Source organism: Balaenoptera ricei, chromosome 4 (assembly GCF_028023285.1).
Source record: "Balaenoptera ricei isolate mBalRic1 chromosome 4, mBalRic1.hap2, whole genome shotgun sequence".
NCBI classification, from domain to species: Eukaryota; Metazoa; Chordata; class Mammalia; order Artiodactyla; family Balaenopteridae; genus Balaenoptera; species Balaenoptera ricei.
In genome coordinates, this window is record NC_082642.1 from 88,393,068 (window position 1) to 88,420,375 (window position 27,308).

The window sequence follows — 27,308 nt, forward strand, 5'->3', positions numbered from 1 at the left end:
TATGGAAACAACCTAAGTATCTATTGACAGATGAATGGATAAATAAAATGTGATATATATAAATATTTTATATATCCAAACTTCTTCTTCCAATAAGGACAACAAGTCATGTGTCCATGTGTGGGATTAGGGCCCACTCATATGACCTCATTGTACCTTAATTACCTCTTTCAAGGTCTTATTTCCAAATACAGTCACATTCTCAGGTACTAGAGGTTAGGACTTCAACATATGAATTTTGTGGGGGACACAATTCAGCACATAATGGCCACTTTGGAAGACAGGTTGGCAGTTTCTTACAAAATTAAACATATTCTTACCATATGATTAAGCAATCATGCCACTTGGTATATACGCAAATGAATTGAAAACTTATGTCCACACAAGAACCTATACAAAAAGGTCTATAGCAACATTATTCATAACTGCCCAAAATTGTAAGCAACCAAGATGTCTTTTGGTAGGTGAGTGGCTGAACAAACTGTGATATATCCGAACAATGGAATATTATTTGGTTATAAAAAGAAATGAGTAGGGCTTCCCTGGTGGCGCAGTTGTTGAGAATCTGCCTGCTAATGCAGGGGACACGGGTTCGAGCCCTGGTCTGGGAAGATCCCACATGCCGCGGAGTAACTAGGCCCGTGAGCCACAGCTACTGAGCCTGCGCGTCTGGAGCCTGTGCTCCGCAACAAGAGAGGCCGCGATAGTGAGAGGCCCGCGCACCACGATGAAGAGTGGCCTCCGCTTGCCGCAACTAGAGAAAGCCCTCGCACAGAAATGAAGACCCAACACAGCCAAAAATAAATAAATTAATTAATTAAAACAAAACAAAACAAACAAAAAAAAACTTTAAAAAAAAAAAGAAATGAGTAATCAAGACATAAAAAGACATGGAAGAGTCTTAAATACATATTACTGAGTGAAATAAGCCATTCTGAAAAGGCTACATACTGCATGATTCCAGCTATATGACATTCTGGAAAAAGCAAAACTATAGAGACAGTAAAAAGATTAGTAGTTACCAAGGGCTGGGGGCAGGGGATAAATAGGCAGAGCACAGAGGATTTTTAGGGCAGTGAAACTATTCTGTATGATACTGTATGGTGGATATATATCATTACAGATATATATATATATAGAATGTACAACACCAAGAGTGAGCCCTAATATAAACTATGGACTTTAGTTAACAATAACGTATCAATACTGATTCATCAGTTGCAACAAAAGTACTATATGACTGTGAGATGTTGATAATAGAGGAAACTGTGTGCTTGGGGGTGGTAAGGGGGGTATAAAGGAAGTCTCTAAATTTCAGCCTCCTTACCTGCAAAGTGAGGATAAAAGTACCTAGGGGGTTCTTGTGAGGATTAAATGAGATAATGCATGAAAAACACCTGGAGCACAAAGTGCCTCTCTTCCAGCACCTGCCACGCTCAGCCTTGTAGAACAGAGAGATCCCGCAGACTCAGGGATTTTTACTTTTACCCCCAAGTGCCTGGAGGGTAGAAACACACCTGAATACCTGTGTGCCCTGCAGGTGGGGGGGCTCCCCCGGGTGATGTAGTGGAGCAGGCCAGTGGGCATCTTCTGTATAAGGCTGCTGGGCTGCCTGTCCCTTGACGTCAGGGCAGCGGGCTGTGAGGTCCAGGCAAGCCTGGAAAATGAAGCCCAGGGCCTCCTAAGGCCACACAGTTAGAAAGTGGCAAACCAGGAGGAGAGTTCAGGTTTCTACACTCAAGGCTCTTTCCATGAAAACGGGAGGGGGAAGATAGAAGAGGAATGGGAGGGGGGATTGGAGGGGGCAGCAAGAGAAGGAAAAGGAAGTGAAGACACTGTAGGAGTGGTGCAGAAGGAGCTTGTTCAAAGAGCAGGATGTCCGGCCAGGAGGTCCAGTCCCTCCCCCAGGCCTCACCCAACCATGTGACTCAGTGTCATAGGATGATGCCTGTTCTGTGAGGTTGAAATGAGGTAATGGAATGGTTGCCAGGCTGTCTTAAAAAGAATGACATACCGTATAAATGTAAGAGATTCCTGTCTCCAGTCCTCAGAGCTCTGCCACTTGCAGGTGTATAACCATCTTTCTGCATGATAGGACCTTCGGGCCTCAGTGAGTTATCAGGAGGGCTAAACGAGATCAAACACCTAGCCACAATAGGTGCTCAATGTTGTCTGTCTTTTCCTCCTATCTCACCTAGGGCCAGCGTGGGCCAGGGGCATCCAGCAGTTCCTGCTTAACCTCTCCACAGGTCCCTGAAAATTAAGGGCCAGTGATCCTAGGAGGGGTGTATTCAGCTCCTAAGTGAGTTTGCTGATAACAAAGCCAGCCTGTCTGCAACTGGAACTATTCTTGGGTCTATCCTAAGAAGGATCGGGAAACGGCCCTCTCTGGCCCCCCAATTCCTTGCTGTTGTGGAAAACGCTTCATGTGCGTGGCTCCCACGTGGCCAGGATGACTATTGCCGCCACCCTGAGTCTTAGGACAACCCACCTGGGACCAATTTTTGCATCAGAATTGTGAAGCCAAAAAGATTTATTTTTGACAACCCTCCCAGTGTGTGCTTCACTGTAAAGTAGGCATAATATCATTAGCTACTTCATGGGATTGTTATGAGGCTTAAATGAAATAATACATGTACAACGTTTAGTATAGCCCCTGGCACATAGCAAGTACTTAATGAACATTAGTGATTAATACTTCTATTATCAGGGCATGAGACTAGGTTTGGGGGGAGACTGTTGTGTGTCTAGAATTCTGACATTATTCTCAGTTAGAAATGGCTGGTCCAGATGGTCCCCTTTGTTTTTGTAAGGAAAGGCTGGGGGAAAATACCCTAACATGAGAGGGGTCTCTGTGTTTCCCCTAAGGCAAATGCCTCTAATCCAGGGGCACGTGTATCACCAACCCTGAGGCTCTAGCAGTTCCCTTGGGATGGCAGCCTGATGAGTCTGAGAACTAAGAACAGGGAGACACCCAGGAGAGCCTCTTGCCTCTGAAACAGGGGGACTCAGACACTGGCCGGTGGGATGACAGTCATGCCCTTCCCACTGGTGGGGAAGAGAAACAATTGTCAGTGACAGCCTTCTCCTTGAAAAGGTTCATGACAAAAGATAAAGATTTCTGAGGCGGGGAAAAATGATTAGGTTCACGAACTAACCACAACCCACCCACAGAGATGCAAATCCTATTTCGAGCAGGCAAGAGGTGGAAACAACAGGAGAGAGAGGTATATTTTTTTCCCTGGCAACTGTACCAAATCTAAGCATTCTCTGCTTTACATGGCTTAATTGCCATGTAACCTTCAACTTTATAAACATGTTTTAAAAATAATAACTGTGACCAGAATGAGAGTTTTGAAAAGCAGCAGCCAGCAGGTTGTAAGCCTAGGTTAAATCGTTTAAAGAGACTGAAAGTGGCCTGGGACAAGGATGGAGAGCCCAGTTCCAAGGAAATGAGGCCTGGTTATCATGCTGATGTCATGCATAGGATCACTTATTTGACTGAATCATTTCATCATCAAATAATCATCTCACACTAACAGATCTTGGAGGAAAATGAAAAGTTCAATCAATTGTAATAGAAAGCAAAAGAGAAGAAAGAAAATTTACCCTAGATTCTATCTCCTCCAAATTTAACTCCTTTTCTGGGTTCCCCATATATAATCTTACTCAGTTAAGATTATGCAGTTAAATTGTTAAACTCCTTTTTTTCCAGGCAAAGTCCTGAGAAAGGGGTCATTTGGGGGTTATGTTTATTTTGGTGCAGAACTGATTTAGCAGAGTGGTCATGCCTGGTGAATCCTTTCTGGGATCTGTCTGGTTGGGTGATGAAGCCAGAAAGCCATGAAGCCCTGGGGCAGGAGCGTGAACAGCGGCTGGAGAGCAGTGTGTGAGGGAGCTGACCTTGAACAGGTCTACCACTCAGGGGATTCCCAGAGATGAGTGGGGGTGGTGGGAGATGCTGGCGGGGTGGGCCAAGATCCTCAATCAGGTGGGTGTAGGTGACAGAAAATTAAAATGTGACTTTTATGTTAACATAACCTTCCTTGTAGCCACAGGCTGGAGCTTGGGGACGTTTTGGCAATACATAGAAGAAATCTTACTTATATCCACCAGCAAGGAAAACACATAAAAATCTCAGGGATATTTTGTCTTATTCCCTGACAGTTTAAAGATAAGTCAAGTCGAAGTCAAGAAGAGTGGAATAACAGCCTGTTCTCAAGGATTCCCTCCCTTCTGGCACAATCCAGTTTCTCAAGGGTGGTGAAACATATTGAGGAAGGCACTCTCTTGGGGAAAAAAATTTTTTTGGTTCTTGAGAGAGAAACAGAGAAGAAATATGACAACATGTGCTCTTGGTAGACACTCAGAACCGTTTATGAAGGGCTCTTTCTTTAGGAGTTAATTAAAAATAATAACAAACAGATGACTTTTGATGGTTTTTGTGTTTCAAAATGTTGACTTGTTACATCCAAGGATCCTCCCTGTGTTCTGGAATAACAATTTCTCCCAAGAGAAGTAGCTTAATTCAATTCTGCAGTGAGGTTAAGAAGCGGTTGGATTGGAAGAGTACTCCCTAAAGCACCCATCTGCCTTGTGTCCAGGCTTGTGGGAGAGACACATCTAAGTGAACCGCCACACTAAGTGAATCGTCCTCAAGACGCTCACACTCTAGCCGTAGAGAGAGCTAGTGCTCAGCTGGGTGAGTAAATCCACATGTACATTAAACACTGGTTCTGCCATTACACAGACCTTCATTCTGTGCCACAAATCAGCATGACTCGTAGCCCCTGAGGATGCCTGGCTTGGATGGTCTGTCGAGGGAGGACCTCTAGGTCACTTTACATGTGGGCAATGGATTGCGCTGTTCCTCCCAACGGGAAGAGGAGGGGCCGCCATGGGCCATATTTGTGGACCTGCCCGGTTCCCTTGGGCTTTATGTGGAAACATCTCCTATCTCTTCTCCAACTGAAGACACAAACGGCTGCACTTCACTTGGGACGCACGGAGCACTGGTGGTGCGTAACCACCCCAGCTGAGCTCTGCCATATGGTCTGGAGGAAGAATCACTTGGGGTGCTATAGCACTCTACAGTGTAGAGGCAGGCAGCTGACCTTTTTGTCCATCCCGAAGCCTCAAGTCGAGGGCTGATGGATGTTAGTTTGGCACTGCTTCAGGGACTGAGGGACTGCTCACAGGGCCCAGAGGTATGCTTGCTTCTGTTCGTTTTCTGTTTTGTTTTTGTTTTGAGGCCCTTGCCGAGTTTAAAGTTTTTCAGCCCAGGCAGTTTTCTTTTCAGCTCTAGTAGCTCTCCGGTGAGAAGAGGCAGCCGGGGCAGGGAGGGAGTGCTGCTTCAGAGTGAGCAGGTGGGAGTTCTAGTCTGGTCCCAGCAAGGTATTAAACCTCCCTGAACCTCAGTTCCCAACTGCTCACAGAACCAGCCCTTCCGGCTTCCAGCTAAAAATGGCTGTGACCAGAAAACTAAAGATTGTAGAATTGCCTTTTGGAAGCTACCCTCCCTTTTTACGCAGAAAACTAGGTCTCTGAGAAAACCTTGGCCAAGGAGAGCACAAGGGGGAGAGAACCACAGGCAAGCCAGGCTGGGGGCCCTCCTGTGAGCCCCGGCCCAAGACGGCCTTTATGGGACACCTGGGCCTCCCGTACACAGTGTCCATATCTGCAGAGAATAACAGGCCCACTTAAAAGGGTGTGGGTAGCACTTAACAATTCACACACACACTTTATCTCATGGGCTCTTCAGACTGCACGGGCTTTTGTTGCTCCTGGAAGTTTCATCTCTTGTGGAAAGTATTTCCCCCGGATTTGGTCTTTCCCAGTCCTGCCACCAGGCAACTCCTTAGATCCCAAGGCACTGGACTCCCCGCAGAGCACAGCACCCTGCCCCCCAGGGAATGGCCGGGACCGGGGAAAGGACTATGAAGGCGGGTCCTTTTCATCACCCGCTCACACCTCACTGTTCAACCCAGCGCTGCCTCTCCTCAGAGCTTTGTGGCTCAGCCTCCTCTTCTGGCCGGAACCGCGCCTTCCCACTTGGGACGCAGGCCGTCCAGGAACTGGCCCGGAATCAGGGCCACTGGGCCCGCCCACCAACGTGCAATTTAAGCAAAAGCTGGTCCGTCTCCTTCCGCGCCAACTTGCCTGACGCTGGAGAAGGGCGACCTCTAGTGTTGGTTCTTGGAAGGGACGCAGCGGCTTTCCGCAACCGAGGTGAGGCTCCTGGGGCCAGTCCAGCAGGGAACTGAGAGGGGCGGAGCTTAACTGGACTTGTTAGAGAGATGGGGAAGAAGGACAGAGGGGACTCTTGAGCTCCAGGAAGCCCAACCGTGCACACTTGGCCTCTGAGGCCTGCTCATTGTCCAAGCACACCTGCCCCTCTTGTAACATCTTCCTCTTTTGTAACACCCAAGACTCAGCCCATCCCTCACCCCTGACTCACCTGGCTGAAACAAGCTCACCTGCCTCTGTTACCAGACCGAACTTGGGTCAGCTCACCTGTGCACAGTAAAGCCAATCCACTGACACCTGGTTGTGGTGAAGGAAACTGCAGTGTTTATTGCAGGGCACCAAGCAAGGAGTCCAGGCTACTTATGCTTAAAAGCCCCGAACTCCTCAAAAGCTTTTAGGGAAAGGTTTTTAAAGACAGGGTGAGGGAGAGGGGTTGGGGGTGTGTGATCAGCTCGGGGACATTCTTCTGATTGGTCGGTGGTGAGGTAATTGAGAGTCAACATCATCAACCTCCTGATTCCAATTGGTCTGGGGTCTACGTGCTTGTGGGCAGCATGCAGTTAACTTCTTCCACCTGATGGGGGTTTTAGTAGCTGTCAAACAGCTCAAAGGATATGGCTCAGGATATTATCTATAGCCCTTGAGGAGGAACTAACGGTCCTTGACTTTAATAGCTAAACTATTATTATTTTGTCTTCCTTGACTGTTTTCCTTTCTTTCTGCATTTTCTCACTTCTCTGATTAAATTTATTCTTTGGAATTTGGGGAAGGCCTAGGAAGCTAAGGTTTTTTTTACAGACAAGAGGCAGGCAGAGGACATGGGGAGGCGGGTCTGTTTGGGGAAGCGCTGTTCAGTTACACTCCTGTGACTGGAGAAGGGGAAGGTGGGAAAGGCATCAAGCAGTGTGTCTGGGTATGAACCAGGGCACCTGGTTGAATGCACCAATCCTCAGGTGGCCTCCATCTATGTCTCCGTGGTCCTGCCATAACCAATCGGTCAGTCCTGTCTTCGGCAGGGGGTTGCGGTGGGGAGTGTGTGAGCAGACAAATACTGGGTGGCGTGCCCTTGTGAGGCAGTGGGACTGCCTGGTGACTGTGACTTTTCAGGGCTCCACCACCTTCATCAACACCACCCCATTCTTTGAGATGGAAAATCCACAATCTTCAGTAAAGTGCTACACTGTTCGGCTTAAAGCCCTCCTTCCCCTTTCCCTTCTAAACAGACGGCCTTGCTTAAGCCCCTCCTATAAGGAATTGTAGAGCTGCCACCAGCCACAGGATGTGACGCCCATGGGGCTTAGGAGGCAGAGGCTTTAGGAAATGAAGGGTTTGGGGATGTTTGAAGGGAGAAGGGTCCATCCTCAGCACTACGCCCTCTCCCTTCCCAGTCTCGCAAGTATATTCAGAACCTATTTTTTGCTGTTTTTTCTTATGAGTTATAATCTATATTCAGTTTTATGTGACTTTATTGAGTTTAATGAGACTCCAAACTGCCACACTTACAAGGTCAAATTGAGTGTTTTTTGTATATAATTTTTGCCAAGTCTATTTCCAACCATAGGTAGGGTGACCACCTATCCCAGTTTGCCTGAAACAGTCCTGGTTTACATCTGTCACCTGGGCATAATTATTCATGGTGTTCTCTTTCACTCCGAAAAGGGCCCCACTTAGATGGTGAATTACACTGTCACGCTAATCACAGATAATCTATGTAAGAAAACATTTAGGCATTAGGATTTAGAGGATGTGAGAGATAATGTTACCAGGAATTTGAGATTTAAATGGTTATTATAATCTTGGCATAATTAGCTCTAAGCTTTCTGGCAGCTGAAACAGAAGAAAAATATGAAGAGTTAGGAAGTTGATTCTGTCCTGTAAAATGATGCATATTACATCTTTTGGAGGGACATATTTATCAGGCATTTAATTTTAGGAGGAATTTTTCACATAAATTGTTACATAAGGGACACTGAGTAACATAAGGGACTGTGTCTTCCATGTTAGTTTTTGCAGAATTTTCTATGTGGCCATTTTTAATATTGGTCCTTAAAATTATTGTGCTTTTCCAATTCTCTTTCTCTGTGAAAAATGGGGAGGGAATAAAAATTATTTCACAGGGGTTAACTGAGATAATATGTATACAAGTGCCAAGTAAACTATAAATATCAAAATACTGTCATTTTCATTCTTATTACCTTGTTGAAAACCCTCCTTTTATTGATGCGGAAGCCAAGGCCCAGAGAGAGAGAAGTAATGTGGCTACTTAGTGACAAAACAGGGGTTAAGGTTCCTGTTTATCCCTCAGTGCTAATAAAACCTCAGGGAGCTGTTCACCATGACATTCTGAGATTCTGTCAGGCATCCAGTGTGGGCTGGAGGTGGGGTGGGAAGATGAGGCAGAAAGGCTTTGGACAGTAGTGGCCCAGATGGAGATGCTAGAAATGGTGTTTTAAGTCATCATCATAAAGAGATGTTATTAACATAATTTTCTTTTAGCAAGACAGAAAGCTTCTCGTGGTGATTGTTTGAGTCACTCTCAGCTGAAAGAATAAGCCATCTATTTTTTGCAAGTTAAGAAAAAAGTTGCTCCCAGTCTGGTTTCCAGGGGCACAGTCTTTTGGGACTAGTTCCAGCAGGGGGTTTTCCAGCATTATGGCACGACCTTCTTTTCAGCTTCTCCTCCTCCCAGCCAGTAAGTCTCAAAGTGTGGTCCCAGACCAGCAGTATCTCCATCACCCAGAAACATGTTAGACATGCAAATTCTCAGGCCTCACCCCAAACCCACTGAATCAGAAACTGGGGGTGATTCTGTTGCACACTAAGGGTTGAGATCACCGCTCCAGGCTGTTCTTAGGGCCCTGTCTGGCTTCCTAGAGAGAAGAGAAACAAAATTGTGGCAATTCTCCCCCCTTGCTGCTCTCCCTACCCCGCAGGCAGGCTGTCCTTTCTAAACTCCTAATAACAATTGGTTTTTCAGGTGTGGCCCTCACACTTGCTCAAAAATGAAGTTGCATGGCCCCTGTCTGATGGTTTGCCTAGCCAATACCAGCTCTGGATAATACACACTACCTTTACCAAGCATTTCATGTGTGCCAGATTTGAGAGCACTACGATCTGATGGCCCAATTTCGTTTTGTTTTAAAGAAAAAACACTTAAGTCTTCCGCCTCTGATATCTATGGCTGATTTCCAGTTGGGATAAATTAAAAAGGATCCCATTTATTTTTTTTTTAAAGGTTAATCAGGTCTCCAGGAAGTGAAAGCTATAGCCTTTTACTTTTGCACTAGAATGTAGAATTCTGTAGAAACTGCTATTCCCTTCCAAAAGAGATTTTCACATTTCCAAATGGGTCTCAGCAGAAATAGTCTGTCCTAACCTGAAAGAATATTGATTCACTTTTCAAGGCACAATGAGCCTAACAGTTTTACCTGCTCAGCCCACCACTGAAGCAGACCAGTCTTATGGGTGTGGACTTATCAACAAGGAAAGAACCCTCAACCTTCCATGCTGAGGGCTTTTCTTGACTAGACATAAACTGAAAAGGAAATGAAGAGAATTATGGTTGCATAGATCTCAAGTTGCCCTCTTCCATGTACTTCTTCCTAGTGGAACTTTCCGGACTACTCAAGGCACTCTTCCCCAAGCTTTGTTTTGTATGCAGCACGCTGCCAGCAGAGTGGAAAATTTTTCTACTTGTGTGGCAGAGGAAATTTGGAGGCTGGGAGGCTGGGGCTGAGTCCCTGCACTAGTAGGCAGGAGGGTACACCCCAGAGCCGACTTCCACTCTTCAACCTGAGCAGTCAGCACAACCCCTCTGAGCTCTGGGGCAAGCTGCCTTGACCAACAGTTCTTAAGAACAGGTAGTGTAACTGAGCAGGATCCTCTGGGACCTTCCTGGGACAGACCCCCCCCACCCCATGTCCTCCGCCTGCCTCTTGTCTGTAGAAAACTTTAGCCTCCTAGGCCTTCCCTGAGTTTCAAAGAGTAAATTTAATTGGAGAAATGAGAAAATACAAAAACAAAGGGAAACAGTCAAGGAAGACAAAATAATAATAGTTTAACCATTAAACAAAGTTAAGGATAGTTAGTTCCGTCTCAAGGGCTATAGATAATATCCTGAGCCATATCCTTTGAGCTGTTTGACAGCTACTAAAACCCCCATCAGGTGGAAGAAGTTAACAGCATTCTGACCAAAAGCATGTAGACCCCAGACTGCTTGGAACCAGAAGGTTGATGATGTTGACTCTCAATTACCTCACCACCAACCAATCAGAAGAATGTCCATGAGCTGATCATGCACCTCCCAAACCCCCCTTCCTCACCCTGTCTTTAAAAACCTTTCCCTGAAAGCCATGGGGGAGTTCAGGTCTTTTAAGCACTAGCCGTTTGGACTCCTTGCTTGGTGTCCTGCAATAAACACTGCAGTTTCCTTCACCACAACTCGATGTCAGTAGATTGGCTTTACTGTGCATGGGCGAGCTGACCCAAGTTTGGCTTGGTAATGGGGGAGAGTAACAGATGGAGACAAGTAAACACAATCAAGAACAGAAGTATCTTTCCTCCAGAACACTGGTTCTCAGCCTTGAGCTGACACTAGAATCACCTTGGGAAGCTTTTAGCATTTCTGACAACCAGGCCATACCCTAGATCAATTAAATTAGAATCTCTGGGAGTGGTAATCAGGCAACAGCATTTTTTTTTAAAGCTCCCTGGGTGGTTCCAATATGCAGCCAGGTTTGAGAGCCATCTTTCTAGCATTCACTTCTTCCAGTAACTGCTGTTTTCCTGCCTTCTCTCGGCATGGGCCCCTTCTCATTTGTCTTGCTTGTAATTCTTCATTCTTCTGGCCTTGAGGACCATGATGTAGAGTCAAAGGCATTTTATGCTAAGTGAAAGTTTAATCTGAATTTCTTTTGCTTGGACCCCTTGTTTCCCTTTGGATCTTTTATCTACAGTTGTTTTTTTATTTCCCCATACTTTTCCCTCTTCAAAGGTCCCAATTACCGCAAAATAACTTTGGTTAAATTTACAAACTACTCCCCCCTCCGCAATACACACACAAAAAGAAAAAAACCCACAATTCTGTGGCTTAAACAAACAATCATTTTAGTTAAATACATTAGAGTCAAGAGACACAGGGCTTCCCTGGTGGCGCAGTGGTTGAGAGCCTGCTTGCCAATGCAGGGGATGCGGGTTCAAGCCCTAGTCTGGGAAGATCCCACATGCCGCGGAGCAACTGGGCCTGTGAGCCACAACTACTGAGCCCGCGCGTCTGGAGCCTGTGCTCCGCAACAACAGAGGCCGCGATAGTGAGAGGCCAGCGCACCGCGATGAAGAGTGGCCCCCGCTTGCCGCAACTAGAGAAAGCCCTCACACAGAAACGAAGACCCAACACAGCTAAAACTAACTAACTAAATAAATAATAAAAATAAAGGAATTCCTAAAAAAAAAAAAAAAAAAGGGACAGGAAGGGAGTGGGGATGTGGGTGCCCGATACACCACTTTTTTTCCTCATAAGGTCCAAGCCCTTGTTCTACTTGCTCATTCACTGCAGGGAGAAGGTTGGGCCTCCAGTTCTCATCCATGGGCAGAATTCAGTGTTACAGTCATGTTAGGATCCAGGGGTCTTCAGCACACTAGATTCTGAGCATCACAGTTTGTTTAGAATAGTACATTGGGCTTTTTCATTCCTTCACCGTAAATTATAGAAAAAGCTACTTGACCCTTCTAAAATTCTGCAGATTAAGGACATGATTTTTAGCCAAAAAAAAAAAAAATTTTTTTTTTAAAAAGAAAATTCAGTTGCATTAAACAAACGGAAGACCTGTAGTGTTTGGGATAGTAAACGGTGTTGTGATTCTCTACCCCCCAGCAGAACTCAGCACAGAGCGCTGCACTCGTGGGTTCCTGGAGGGCTCCCACGTGGCTGGCTAAGGGCAGGATTTAACTTGCACCATCTGGTGCTGGACACAACACTGAAGGCAGAGAAGAGCAGGGGCATTCAGAGATGAGGCAGGGCCAGATCTAGCAGGGGAGGGCTGGGGCCTAGGAAGATGAATGATTAGTCTGAGCTGGGATTCAAGAAGGGTGTGAGCTAGGAGGCAATTAGGAGCTGATAGAGGGACAGGAGCAAACACTATGGCTCTCTGGACAGGGGTCTGTTTTAAGGGGGAACCCAGATTAAGCCAATGGTTAATGCAAAAGAGGCATCTCAGCCCACCTTTCAAGGTCCTTCTCAGCAAACCTTTCCCAAGTCTGCTAACGAGGAATCCATTAGGAGGGGGATCTTTTGAGGGGGCTTCATTCTGAGTCTTTCAGGATGCTACCTTTCTACAGATCCTGTCCTGAAGCCTCACCAGAACTCCCGCTACACTTACAAGTCCCTCTTTTAGAAGACTTACAGGGCTTCTAAGGATTCATTTAGCTTATCTACATGTCTCATTTCCCTTCTTGAAGGCTGGGACTAAGGGCTCTTTCCTCCCAAACCTAGCTTAGTAATTTGCAACGGCACCCTCTTGCTATTGAAATGAGATGAAGTGTGCTAGGTGCCAAAGACCCTAGCCTGAGACCTTGTATCTGGGCAGAGGAACTGCTTTGACAGCGGGGGCAAGGGGGAAAGGGAGGGCAAAAAGGAGATGTAATGTGGGCACATGCTGTGTTGGGAGTGACCTGGGTCCCACACTGTCTCTGCTTCCATGTTCAACCCCAGAGCTGAAAGTTTCTCGTTTCAAGGTCAGCAAACAGGACCTACCTTGGAAGGAGGGAAAACGTTTAAGGTAAGGCTGAGAATGGCTTTGTCCAATGCTAACCTAGACCCAGCCCTTCAGCTGGCCCTGTCTCCTGGGAGTCTCTGATACTTCCTGCCTGCCTCTGAGAGTTTATTAATGATGCCTTAAAGGGCAGGGCAGCTGGGCAATAAAATGAGCAACAGCTCAAACAGAACAAATGGATTCTTCATTAGCAGACTTGGGAAAGGTCTGCTGAGAATGACCCCGAAAGTTGGGCTGAGATGCCTTTTTGGGGTTTTTTTTTGGGGGGGGGTCTTCTTTGTGTTTTTTTAAAAATTTATTTTATTCAAGTATAGTTGATTTACAATGTTGTTAATTTCTACTGTTCAGCAAAGTGATTCAGTTGTACATATATATATACATTCTTTTTCATATTCTTTTCCATTATGGTTTATCACAGAATATTGAATATAGTTCCCTGTTGAGATGAGTCTTTTGGATTAACCATTGGCTTAGTCTGGGTTCCCCCCCCAAAACAAACTCTGAACAAGAACTTGTTCAGAGTGCATCCTACCTTCATGATACAGGTAGTTTATTTTGGGAACGAATCCCGAGGAACAGGAGTGGAGGACTGGGAAGAGTCAAACAGTCAAGGCAGGAAAGAGAAAGGCAATCCAAGGGTGCATTATTGAGCTGATCAAGTTGGGCACTACTGTGGGCAGCCAGGGGTCTATCATCTTTGGTGCTGTACAAAATGTACCTTGGAACTGCCCACTGGAAGAACGGAAGAGTGGAATAGTTCTCCACCAGCTCCTGTCTGCCTCGGTCAAACGTTGTCCCAGGACGTATTAATTCCTTTGCACTTCCAAGTTTATGCTGTGTCAAAATGGGCTTCGGCTTCCTGTAGGGAGCCCAGGCTGCAGTGACAGAGAAGCCCCGAGAGGGGAAGATACCAGGTACAGCTGAGGCAAGGTGCTCTCAGGTTTCACCTGTATGCAGCTGGTTGCCAGAGCAAAACTGGAATAAAAAGGAGGGCTGGGAAGGTGTGAGGTCAGCCACAGGTGGAGTCGGATATAACCGCAGACAGATCAACTGTCCTGTTCTTGTCTTTCATGAATAGAACTTTATTTCCATTAATTCTCAGTCCAAAGTCAGGATCTATGGTTTTCCTAGGTGGAAATATTAACTCTTCCTTTAGTTAACTGCTTTTCTAGCAATGCATAACCCTCAAAGTGTAACCTGGTGACCCAATATAAGGATTTATGTTATGGCTATGGCATGCTATAACAGTGACTATTCTGAAACACAGCACTGAAGCAAGCTTGAGTCTGTCTGTGAAATGGGTACAGAGAACGAAGTGCCTCCTACCTTCATAATTCTCCTGGTCTTCAAAGCTCTACATGCCAGGAGCCGGAGATAAGGAAGATACAGCCTCAGCCTTCAAGAAGCTCATGTAACGGAGCTGACAGGTTTCTTTAAAGCCCCACCAGGCCCTTCCTTCCTTCCTGTTTTCATCTGCCTGGTCCCTTTCCAATCAGTCCTTCTCTATAATTTGACCTAAACATAGCTCTGCCACTAATTTGTCCTGATAGGTTCCTTCTCCTCAGCTGGTTTCTCATCCTGGAAACTTGGCAGGGGAGCCTGATCTGTGGCAGATTGGCCTCCGATGTTCCGTTCTTGAAACTCTGGGAAGCTGTGCTATTCTTAAATTATTTTTTAAAATCGTAGGAAGAAAATTTTAAATAAATTTCATCTGATCAAAAGACAAATTTAAAAACAAACCAACAAACCAACCCACCCCAATGAGCTCCAAAGACAGCAAGTAGGCGTAGGACCTGGAAAGGCGCCTCAACCTCACCGGGTTTCCTCACTTCCTGGAGCGGCACCTCCACCTCCCTACCCGCGACCCGCGGGGTAAAATCGTTCCCCGCTCGTTCCAGAACCAGGATGGCGGTGGAGGAGATCAGAGCGCGGTTTAGACCTAAAATGGGCGGCAGTGGGTTAATCCCGGGCTGGGCGCCTAGCGAATAGGAGTAGCCTCTGCGCGAGGAGGGCCAGGCCTGACGCCCCAAGGCGAAGGAGGCGGTGCAGAGGCTCCCCGCCCCTGCGCCGCCTGCCGTCGGGCTCCGCCCCGCGCAGCCCTACAGAGCAAAGCCCCTGTGCGTAAGCGCACCCCGGCAGCTGAGGCTGGAGGCCGCAGGAGTGGGAGCCAGTAAGGGGCTTCGAGAAGGAAACGGCGGTAGCGCCCGGTGGTCCAAGACGCGAGCGCGGGTACCTGCGAAGCGCCAGGTTCCGGCGAACGCACCAGCTGAGCCCTCAGCAGCGGGAGCCCCCGCGCCAGTTTGGTTTGGGGTAAGAGCAGGGGTCCGCATCTCTGCAGCTCGGGCGTGATGAGCCGGCGCCCCTAAACCGGTGTGATGCTCGGTTTGGTTTGGACTTGCGCTGCCCTTTACTCGGGTCGCGGGGATGCGAGTGGAGAAGGGGGCACCAAGTCCTGTAGGCTGGGCCCCACGGCCGCGGCCGAAGTAACGGTGTAAAGATGGACTGATCCCGCCCAGAGCCGTCTCAACCCCAGGTGATCCTCATCCTCCGCCCTCCCGGGCCTTACGTCCGTGCTCTGGGAGCCCAGCCTGACGTTTATTATTCAGAAAATGTGCTTGGCAGGGGGAGGCCTAGGTTGAACACGCGGCCCCGAGTCTCCCAGGTGAAACCCTCGACACTTATCCTTGTCTGCCGCCGCATTTTACAGAAGACGAGCCCAGCCCCGAGAAGGGAAGAAACCGGCCCAAGGTCACATCGTAGTCAGAGGCCGAGCCAGGACCGAAGCCAGTAGTCCTGCTTTCTAGCCTGAGACCTAGGCTCCCTTCCTCACCGCATCTCTCTGGGTCTGCCCGCATCCCTCGTCCTCCTCCCGCGTCCTCCACGAGGCTCTGTTCTCGGGGACTTGGTTGGGGGTGGGGAGTACTTCCTCCCATCAAGCTGCGCCCTCGGGAAGGATGCTGGACAGCAGTCAGGCCTCCGGTCCAGTTTCCTCGAGCACGAGCTGAGCCGGCTGTTATTGGAGGACCGCAGAGGCCGCAGGACGGGGGGAGGAGGAGGATCGAGCAAGTTGGAGGCGCCGCGGGAGCAGGCCGGAGGTGCTGGGTTGGTGGTGGGCCCGCGGTCGGGGAAGGCCGGGAGCCTCTGCCGCTCACAGGTGCGGGGACAGCTCAACTTGGTCTGGGCGGTGCCGTCTCAGCCAATGGGAGCGTGGCTCGGGCCGAACCCCCTCGGCTCCCAGCCTCTGGTCTGCCGGAAGGGGCTGCGGCCCTGCGATTGGCCCGGACGCGGGGCTGCTTGCGCGCTTAGCGAGTTGGCGCCGGCGAGTCTCGGGCGTCCCGCGCTCTGCCAGCGCGCTGGGGCGACGCGTCAGAGACAGGGACCCGGGCGGTCTGCGCCCTGAGGGGGAGGGTTTGGAGCCGCGCGGGACGTTGAGCTCATTTGAGTTCTGCGTGGTTTTTTCCAACCAGTCTGCCAAAATCTGCCCGGAGTCAGCTGATGCAAAGTCCCCGTCTAACCCTGCGAGGGGTTACAGAGGCACACGTTTTGTTACGGTGGGCTTCCGGCTGCCAGGATCCTTTATGACGCATCAAATATCCTAGCACTTTCTACCAGAGCGTTGCAGCCCGGCCGTGCCCAGGGCATATACCCGTGGCGGGCGAGGGAGCTGAACTTTGAAATGAGTGTAGCTCGCATAGTCTCTCAACACACATTTACAGAGTGGCTGCTTCCTGTCAGACACCAGAGTAGTCATTTTGGATGAGCCGGAGGTCAATGAAACAATCTAGGTTGAGACTGGTGGTCAGATGGTGGAGCTGGGTGCTGTGAATGGTTATAAGCAGAAATACCTCTAATACTACCCGGCCTAGGTTAAGTGCTATTTCAGAGGCACGTAAGGAAGCAGTGAAAATGCAAATATGGAGCGCGGCATCTTAACCACTGACCTGCTAGGGAAGTCCCGCAACAAGAGATTGATTTTTGATTTAGGGGATCAGGAAAGGTTTCTTGAAGGAGGTTATTTGAATCAGTTAGGGCTTAGTGGATGAAGGAGACCTCGGATTTGGTATAGGATGAGCAAGGCACAAAAATTGGAAAGTACAGGGCTTATAGAGAGATGGTGTAGCAAATGGTATAATGAGTAGATGAGAAAAGTATAGTTGGAGATATGATTTGGAGGGGCCCGGTGAGGACCAGGATGCTGGGCTTGTACGCTCTGATTTGAAGTGTGGTAAGCGCTTATGAATAGGATGGCTCCTTAAACTGTCAGTTGTACTAATGTCATTTTTTTTACATCTGCACGAAAAATCTTGGAAATAATCTTTGATTCTTCCTTCTTTCATAGCCTACATTTAATTGGTCAGTAAATCACAGTGGGCTTTACCTTCAAAACACAGCCAGACTCTGACCACGTCTAATTAGCTCCATGGTTTCCACCGGGGCTGGCAGCCCTTTTATATATGTCCAGGGAGTACCTCTTCACGTTTTGCTGGAGTTCTGCAGTGCACAACCTGCATGGCTGTGCATTATGGTCCTGGGTTACTGCCATAGCTTCTAAATGGTCTCCCTGCTTCTGCCCTTGTCCATCCTCAGTCTATTCTTAACCCAGTGAGAGTTATCATTTTAAAATATAAGCCTGATATGGTATTCCTCTGCTGAAAACTCTCTTAAGTCATTCAAATATTATGTGCCTACTGTGTACAGGTCTGACTTGAATTTGGTAGGCAAGCCCTGTTCTCCTAGGGATGGAATGCCTGCTTCACCTGGTGGTTGTAATTATGGCCATTTTGATAGCTCTGGTAACACTTTCTCTTGGGGAAGGACAGATGTTTCCTTGACAGAAGTGAAGAGGGAGAGGCTCCTTTTCCTGTTATCATTATGAGGTCTACAGTGTGGCATTCTCAGAATATCAGGCAAGCTTAAGAATTAATGATAATGATTTGCAGAAAGAACCTGCTTTCAGTGTGTTTTCACCAATATTGTTTTGGCTGCAACTAACAGAAACATTAAGCATGCTTAAATCAACACAGGGAATAAAGACATCACATGCCTTACAGAGCTGGAGACAGGAGGGCAGCTGGGTCTCAGGAGAGGAGGCTCTGTTGTTTTTTTCTCTCTTCTTCACTTCCATCTCTGCTTCTTTCTACATGTGTGCCTGACTCTTTTCTCTCTTTGCAGATTGGCTTTCTCCATCTCTCTCTCTGGCTTCAGACTCAAATGTCGCATAGTTGCCCACCCCCCTCCCCCCAACTCCAGTAACCAGATCACATGTCTCTGCCCCACAGAGGCTGCTTTGCATTCTTTCACAGTGCCAGGGGACAGAATGATGGATTCGTCTGGGGTCAGGTGTCTCTCCCTGACCCAGTCTTCCATGGCCAGAGAGTGGGGGGGAGGGTCTCACTGCACAACTACAGCTGCAGGGGCCAAATCCTGTGGGCAATAGGCAAGTCTGAAAGGGACACGGATCAGCTGAGCAAGACAGACACCGGAAAGATGGCAACTGCCGAGAGTGTGATGTGTTCTCTGAAGAGAAATGGCCATCACCTAAGTCTAATCTGGTGACTAGTGTCTGTCAGACTAATCCAAGTGTCTGCATTAGGTTTGCCTTCGCTGAACTGGGCTATAAAGTTAAATACTTGGCTTTTATTGAAGGTCCCTGTTAAAGGCAGCTATATAAAAGTCACTTCTGCATTTACAATAAAATGGTAGTGGGAACGTCACCTACAATATCATTTGGTCTTCCTGTATAATGTCTTTAGACTTTTGTTTCAGAATAGTTCTCTCTCTAAGGGATAATAGACATCTTATTTGAATAAGGACTTTAAAACTTGTCAGGTTTTCTTTTTGCATGGCCTCAAGGAAGCCTCCAATAACTGTAGTTAACACGTATAGCTGAGCTGAGCTGAGCTGGAACTTCTAGGCAAGATTATGCTAAGTGATCAGAAGGGAAATAGCCAAAGGATAATAGACATCTATCTGGTAAGAGATCTCAAACTCTAATGCCCACAGTGTCCAGGCAGTTAGCAGAGGTGATGTGGGTATGCTTGAGATAGTAAGTGAAAACTTTTTGCTATTGAGTTCAAGCATAACATAGCTGCCTTGTTACATTGCCTTTTAAAACACTAGGCAGGCCAAACAAAATAGCCAAGTAGAGTATGTTGGAAACTGGCTGCCAGTTGTCAGACCTTGGAATCTCACACAGGTTACAGGCTTTGAGCACCTCAGTGTGGCGTCCCTACACAGGATGGTTCTTAGCTTAAACCCAGCTCGCCCTACCCAGTGAAACAGGACCTCCCTCTCCCACTTGGTAGTACCAAGACCCTTCCAGACTTCGTGTCCAGAAACTTGAGTTCTCTTTCCTGCCTAAGTCCTGCCTCCTGAATTCCTATTTGCTGCTGATGCCCTGCCTCTTCTGAGGATGTCAGTACTGGGAATGTTTGCCACTTGCAGGGGAGACCTTGACCCTGACCCACAGGAATGCAGCCAGCTGTGTCTTCTGCAAGTTAGTCCTGTCAGAATGCAGCAAGTGAGCCCAGCACCAAGACAAGGATACACACAGTTTTTTTTTTTTTTTTCTTTTGGAGAGGGGGTGCTTTCCGTGGGCTGCACGTGGGTTTTGCATTGACAGTGGAAAGGAGGTGCCCTTGAGAGCAGACCTAAGTGTTCTCAGAATTAGAAAAGTTTCTCCCAGATTCCAGGATAATACGTGAACATCTTGATTTTGCGACAGTATCATATAAATTCGGTCACCCTGGAGCAGCTAATTGAATCCAAAGCTAAAGAGATGGTCCCTGCCCTCACAGGGGCTCTGCCTGTCCCCTTGCAGCGCCCGCCTCCCACGGCCATTTCTGTTTCCAAACCAAAAGGCAACTGAGTGGCATTTCAAGTTTGAGAAACTAATGTTTACAGAGACTAAAGCCCAGCACAAGACATTAAGATGACAAACAGCCCTGAAGAGTACAGGAATTCCACTGCCTATAGCATTGTGTTTGGGGTGAAAATAGCAACATATTTAAGGAATGTAAAAAAGTAGTAGAAGAAAAAGATATCTAAAATTCTAGCATTTTGTATATGAGAGACTACATTGTGAATAATGCATTATTAAAGGGGCTGAGTTTTCATGCAATTTAAGCTATTTTGACGCCAGTGCTTTTAGATATTGCTGACTCAAAGGAAGATAAAATTAAAAGCAGCTCTCTATTTGGAGAGACATTGAGGCAAACACTGAGGCATTCTGTGCCACAGGCATTGAGCAGAAGGGATGGAAAGCGCTTGAATTCCAGACGACTGGATTTTAAATCACCCAGTGGTGGTGACCTCAGACTCCAGTCCTGGAGGGAGGAGGCAGACATGTGTGTGCTCAGCCAGCCGGTCAGTACTTGGGAGGGGTGCGGGGCACCCACAGCATGGGCCTGTGCCTTCCATGAAGGGCCAGTCTGTGTGTGGGGATGGGGGTGAGGTTCGAGCACGCAGCTCACCCCCACTCAGCAGGGACTCGCTGAGTGCCTCCTTCGTGTCAGGTTCTTCCAGGCATGGGGGATTCAGTGGTGACTAAGATGGACAAGGTGCCTGGCCTCACTGAGCTTATGATCTAGAAGGGGGAGATGAGTAAAGAAACAAGAGAATCTTGGATTGAAGCGCGACCTTATGGAGAGCAACCCCTGTGTGTCGCATGGGGGGTTGGGCAGCCTCTCTGAAATCAGAAGGGTCCGAAGGACTCAGCCCTCTAGAGAGAGGAAAGGCAAGGTCCACGGCCCTGAGGCGAGAAAGAGCTCCGTGTATGTTCAGGAGGTCAGCGTGGCTTCAGAGCAGTGAGCACAGGGCAGGGGGTACCGGATAGGAAGGGAGGCAGAGGCCAGCTCCAAAAAGGCACGGAGAGGAGGCTTTTAGTCAAGGGAGTCACGTACCTGTCTGGTGTTAGAAAGACCTTTCTGGCTGCAGTGCTGAGACTGGAGTGTGGCGAGTAGGGGCCTGAGCGGAAGCAAGAGCCTACTGCACAGTCCAGGAAGGATCACGCAAGACAAAAGAGCCCTGTTTGTTTTCCTCTCCTGAGGATTAAACAGATGAAACACCACGACCTGCCTTCTGCAGTAAATACTGTGGTTGTTGGCTAGTTAGTGAACTTATCACAGACCCACTGGCGCAGGTGACTGGTGATCAGATTAGGGGCGGCAGCAAAATGGCAGGGGAGGAGCTGCCTCAGGCAGAACCTTGTTACTGTTAAGGGCAGTATAACAAAGCACAGGCAGGTGTGCAAAGAGAGACTAGGACGGTTCCCCAGGAAAAGAGCAACAGCTCCCAGGGCTGGAATTGCCTTGCTCAGCTCCCTCCCCATCTCCCTTTCCTTCCCTTAGGCCAGGAGGGATCATTAGAGGGCAATTAACCAGAACAGGAGCACAACTAATGCACACACCCGTCTACTAATAATGCAAAGCTAGTCACTATGCTGAGTAGCCTTACTGACACATGGCCTTGCTGCAACAAGTTTGGTTTCACCTGGAAAGGGAGTGGTAGGGTGGTGGGAGAGACTGTGGGGGTGTGTGTGTTTTAATTTAGGTTGATTAGAGTGTGTCTCATTTTGTAGCTTCAGTCTCCGTGCTATGATGAGTTACTGATGAATTCAGCCCCAGAGCTGGACCCTGTGCGTGGTGGGGTGGAGAAAGGTGGAGAGCTGAATCAAAAGATACCTGGCCCAGGGCTCAAAAAGCTGCCTGGAGGCATGTGGGCAAATTGAGATGGATGTTCTGCTGGATGTGGGGAACACTGAGAATGGGACTCATGGAGCTGGAATCCCTGAGGGGGGCGGGACCCTGGGCGCCCCAGTGGTCTCTGCACAGCCTAGTTTGAGGGTCACTGGTCTGGTCCAACCTCCTCATGCTACAAAAGGGTGATGACTCACCCAGGTTTACCCCATGAGTTGGTGGCACAGCTGGAATCAGAACCCAGGTTTCTAGATGTCCCAGCCTCCTGACTCTTTTCATCACATGAGGCTGTAGCTTGAGAGGAGTGTGGCAGGCGGGGACTGCCTGGTGCCTTGACTGAACCTGGGTCAAACAGAGCCCACTTTAACTTTCACAACCTGGAAGGAAAATGGTCCCTTCTGCCTAAACTCCTGAAGGCAGCAACACAATGCTGGGGACACATTTTGTGTTTCAGAACCCACCCGGAGGAGCCTGACCATTCTGCCTCTCGTGGCCAGTATGCTGACTGCCCGCTTCTCCAGACCCCCGTCACAGCTCCCGAGGAAAACCCTGAATTTCTCTGATAGAGTAAATGGAGCAAGGTAAGAAAATGAAGGGTGGAGGTGACCTTGAGGGTTACACTTTCTGGGCAAAGCAGAGCTCTTCACACATAATAAGGCTTGACTCTCAAAGGCGTCCCTCAATACCCGCTGTCCACCAGCAAAGGACACTCAAAGGTGTTGTCGGAAGACAGAGACCTTCCCATGTCACACAAGGCACAGAAGAATATCTTTCATCAGATATATATTTTTTTAACTTTTTATTTTGAAGTAACTCTACACTTACACAAAAGTTGTAAAAATAGTACCAAAGTTTCCCGTAACCCCTTCGCCTAACTTCCCCAAGTGTTAACATCTTACAAAACCATAGTGCAATCATCCAAACCAGGAAATTACCACTGATATAATACTATTAACTAATCTGCAGACTTGATTCAAATTTCACCAGATGGCCCACGAATGGACATTTTCCTGGTCCAGGATACAAACCAGGGTTCCCAGTACATTTAGTTGTCATGTCTCCTTACTCTCTTCCTGTCAGGGGCAGTTCCTCAGTCTTTGTTGTTCATGACCTTGACACCTTGGAAGAATGTCTCTCAGTGTGGGCTGTGGGATGTCCTCGTGTTTAGATTCAGGTTTGTGTGTTTGGAAGAATCCCACCCAGGTGAGGTGGTGCCCTTCTTAGTGCATCACATCAGGAGGCACAGATCTCATTACTTTAATCACCTGGTTAATGGCTCTTTTAAAATCTCGCACATGAAACTATAGTTAACTAAAATGTCGCGAGACTTCACTGAACTGGGTGATTTAGAGAAAGCATTAAGTACAAAGTAGACAAGCAGCTCTTCTTCTTTGAGAGCTTCTGGAAATTGCCTTTTCCAAGGGAATTTAGTGTGCTCTGCTACTTCATTTTCTTCTTTTGCAGCTAGAGCAAAGAAAAAAATAATGCCCTTTCTTTTATATTTGAGAGGAGTGAAATCAAGTGGCAGGTTAAATTCAAAGATCCAGCAGCTAGAAAATTGATGGTTATTTTCTGTGCCAATAAATATATCTAGAAGAACACGCATTGAAGTTTTTAGCAGCATTTGCTTAAAAGCATTTCCACAGGATACAGAAGCTTGGTTGGAGGTGAGGCTTCAACTGCTGGAGGACACCATATAAGAAGAGTCGATATCCCATCAAAGAGGGAATGGAGCTTGGTTCTGTTAAAGGGCTTTTGAAAGAAGGTGATTTGCTGTAATTTTTTTCAGTGAATGACTCACAGAAATGGTAAAATCTGTCTCAAAAATGGCTTTCAGAGATTTCTGGAGATTTTTTATGGAGGAGAAAAGAATCCCAAAGGAAGTTTAAATACTTTTACAAAGATTTTATCCTCAAATTAAAGGGAGTGATACAACCATTCTGTACCCATACAAACATTCTTTTTTTCCCTTTAGTACAGTATTCAATAAATCACATGAAATATTCAACGCTTTATTATTTTAAAAAATTAAAGGGAAGTGAGGCATTAGTCAAGCTTCTGGCTTATTTGAAGGGAAAGAGAGGCTATCCCAGGAGACTCTGAGTCTTCTGGAAGGATTGTAGAAATCACCTCGTTAGGCTAAGGGGTTGGGCACAGGGTGGTCAGGGGCAGAGCTGAGTCAGAGTGCATTAGCTGTCCTCCGGGAAAAGTTGTCAGCAGACGTCAGGGAGGGAGACCCAGATGTGTGAGGTGGAAGGAATGGTGGGTGATCACTGTGCCTGGATCAGACAGGAGGTCTTTGGGTGGCCCGATCATTTTGCTTGAATCTCAGTTGGAAAGGGCCTCATGCTCCAGTCCCCACCTGTGGGCGATCCTTTGATCTCATCCTTAACAAGTGACCTTACAGCCTCTATTTGAATATCTCCAGCCATGGGGCAGTCAGTACCTCTCACAGCAGACCTCCTGTCTTTGGACAGTGCTATTATAAAGTCCTTCTTCATACTGGGCAGAAATCTTTCCTCTGTAAATGCCACCCCTTGTTTCTGGGTCTGCCTTCTGTATTCATACTGAACAAGTTAATCTCTGATCCCTGGGGATACTGTGCCACCCTAATACCCCTGACTTCTCTTATTGCATCTGCATGTGTTTTCATTGCTCATCTCCCATGGTTTTCCCACTCAGCATCCAGGTTCCCCACCTGAATGATGCCCATTTGGCCTGTGCTCTTTCTTGAGATGTGGTGCCCCAAACAGAACACCCCCCTCCCCTCCCCTGCATGGCTCAGAGCAGCAGTGACCCGGTACACAGCACCTGTCCAGATGAAACCTCCCCAGAAGTGGCCGGATGCGGTCCCTGCCCTGACAACCTGCTCTGCTTCCTGGCTCTATACAGCCCTCAGATTTTGGATTTCTGAAGGCTCTGGCTCCACACAGGACACTACTTCCCGGATTCTGGTTACACACACCAGCTGGCTCAGCCCCAGTGCTCAGCTCTGCCTGCCCAGGCATAGCGTGTAATACTCCAGGGCAGCCTGACCTGGGCAGAATGGAGAGTGGCCCTTGCCTCCCTATTCCTGTCCAGCCTAGGCTCACATAGCTTCTTTTGGCGGCCACCTCACTTGTGATTCGTAGTTGATCAGACTAATTTTTTTCACAGGTGCTGCTGTGTGAGGCCTCATTCCTCCCCAGCTGCCCTTGTGTCATCAACATTTGTCCTTCCTAAACCCATCTTGTTAGATTCAGGCTGTCAAGCTGACTCCTGTCTCCTCTCAGCAGAAAGCTGGGTAACTGGTTATTGTTGCTGATTCGTGATGGAAGGAACAAAAGGGATAGAGACATAGACTGGAAGGAGGGAAAAGAAGCCAGCATTAATGCCTTGGCCAGCCCAGGGCGATGTCTCGAATGTGGCCCCGTAAGTTCCTGGGTGCCAGTGCTCTGGGGACCAGCTGGTTCTTCCACAGGCCTGTGGGGAAATGCCGGATTGCAACCTCTCCACCCCATCTGATTGCTCTTCTAGGTTAGGATGGAAATCAGCAAGCTCTCCTCCTCTGAATCTGGAGGCCACCTCTTTGGGATTCACCCCTCAGCAAGTTTACTGACTATCCTGAGTTTAACTTGTACCACCTGTGAGACTGGCACAGCCCTTAGAGTAAGTGGTTTGGGTGACCAGCAGTTTGCTGCCACCACAAGACCCTCCTGGGGAGAGGTGACCCTCCAGGGCAATGCTCACTATTTTATATTATGGGATTCGGACTTAACCCCTCAGGGGCATTCTTAGCCTTGATAAGCCAATGTATCAGGACTGCATCACAATTAGAAGGGCAAAGACTTCCAGAAGGCCAGGGCTGGAGAGGTATCAGTGGACCCAGGCTTCTTGTATCTTTCTGCTCTGTCATCCTGTTGGTGGCCCTCACCTCAGAATGCCATGATGCTCCTCCACCTCCAGCCTCCGTCCAGGCAGGAAGAAGCAAAGCAACATGGAAGAAGGGAGGAGCTGCCCCCGCATCAGGAGAGCAAAACTCTCCCAGCAATCATTGCAGACTTCTGCTTGCACCTTGCACCTTGACTTTGGCAGTCAAGAGGCTTGAAAAGGAAACCGCATGGGGAAAAAGTCCTTTTTCTCTTTTCCTAAGGCAGCAGTTATAAACTCTGGTTGCAGGTTAGACTCACCTAGAGCGCAGTGGGGGAAAAAAATCCCCGTGCCCCACCCCTGGGGACTCAGATTTCATTCATTAGGGGTGAGGCCAACCATGGGAATAGTTTAAAAAGCTTCCTTGGTTCCTTAGTTCTTCTTCAGCTATTTTGGGAAGAATTTCAATCACATACAAAAGTAGAAAGTAGTAAATTGATCCCTGGTGTACCTGGGCTTCAACAGTTATCAGCTCATGACCAATCTTGTTTCATCTGTGTTCCCACCCACTTTCCTCCCCCTCCCTCTACTGGATTGTTTCAAAGCAAATCCTGGACATCATGTTGGTGTTTAGGTATCTATTGCTAAATGGTAAGATCTCTTTTTAATAACGTAAGCACATAATCATGATCGTTTTACCAAGTGATTCTAATAAACAATGAGGGAGGAGAACCTAAGAACAGCTGCTCTGGACCTACATCAACCAGGCCTTTCCCAGTACTGCCTGTACTGGAAACAGGTGTTGGTTAAACATGCAGATTTCCAGGGGCCACCCCATCCTACTGAATCAGAATGTCAATCAGGGACTTGGGAGCCTGCATTTTAACAAGCTTCCCAGGTGCTTGTTAACTAAAGTTAAAGAATTGAGGTGCTAAGGCCTTCCTAGCCCCAAGGCCCCTCTGAACTGAGAAGTAGTCCCAAGCCAGGGATCCCATGGCACCTGCAGGAGCCGCAAAGTGAGAGAAGAAATAAGAGCAGGATGAGGCAGTCCCAGCAGCAGCCAAAGGGAAAGGCTGAGAAACCAAGTGGTGTCCAGAAGGGCACTCCTGTGTCAGCTGGAGCTCCCCAGCAGTGTTCTTGGCCCTCGCCTTATCAGGGTTCTGCTTCCTGGGGATCGGGTGTGGAGGGATGGAGCCTTGTGTTCTCTGGAGAAGTAGAAATATGCCATTGATAGCTGGGTGTGAGCAGTAGCGCCTGGTATAATACACCCAGAGACAGTCAAGTTTGAGTGGATATATTTGAATATGGGGAGGTGGGTTAGAGAAAATCTGTCAACAAATCAGTTTGAAATAATTTTTTTTCTTGCTGTGACCTTTTCGTTACTTTTTAAAATATCAAATAGTGCAAAAGGATGGCAGGGGACAAGGACAGTTCTGCCAGGGACACCTTGTTCTTTTTGTACAGCAAATCCTGGGGTTATGGTAAAACAGTGATTAATTTTAGATAAAGTCATTTAACTAGTTTTGGGTGTAGTGACCATACCACTCTGCTCACTTGCGACCAATGCCCCCACCAGGGGTAGTGTCAGAGAAAGCCAAGTAGGGGCCAGGACTTACATTCTCACCCAGCAGTAATAAGGAACCCTGCCTGCTTGGGGAGGGGCGGGGTGTGGAGGAGTGTCAGAGGACACCTAGTAGAGACAGAGAGCTAGGACTTCCTCCACCTCTCAGCAGTAATGAGACCACAC

General features: G+C 47.8%; 2 protein-coding genes across 6 annotated transcripts in view; one reads left to right on the forward strand and one right to left on the reverse strand.

The window, feature by feature from the left end:
- The window catches only part of APOD (apolipoprotein D), a 65,887-nt gene extending 49,697 nt beyond the window's left edge, over nt 1-16,190 (reverse strand). The window contains exon 1 of one of the 5 annotated variants that reach the window (XM_059920812.1): nt 15,847-16,190. The gene's annotated coding sequence lies outside the window, so the exon portion shown is untranslated. Of the gene's footprint in view, nt 1-14,342; nt 14,728-14,772; nt 14,944-15,846 lie in introns of those variants that run through there. The other 4 variants (XM_059920810.1, XM_059920808.1, XM_059920811.1 and 1 more) reach the window with 4 other exon arrangements.
- Nucleotides 15,032-27,308, forward strand: part of BDH1 (3-hydroxybutyrate dehydrogenase 1) — a 34,015-nt gene continuing 21,738 nt past the window's right edge. The window contains 2 exon segments of the mRNA XM_059919978.1: nt 15,032-15,326; nt 22,167-22,293. Coding sequence (XP_059775961.1) covers nt 22,211-22,293 — 83 coding nt within the window. The 5' untranslated portion in view covers nt 15,032-15,326; nt 22,167-22,210.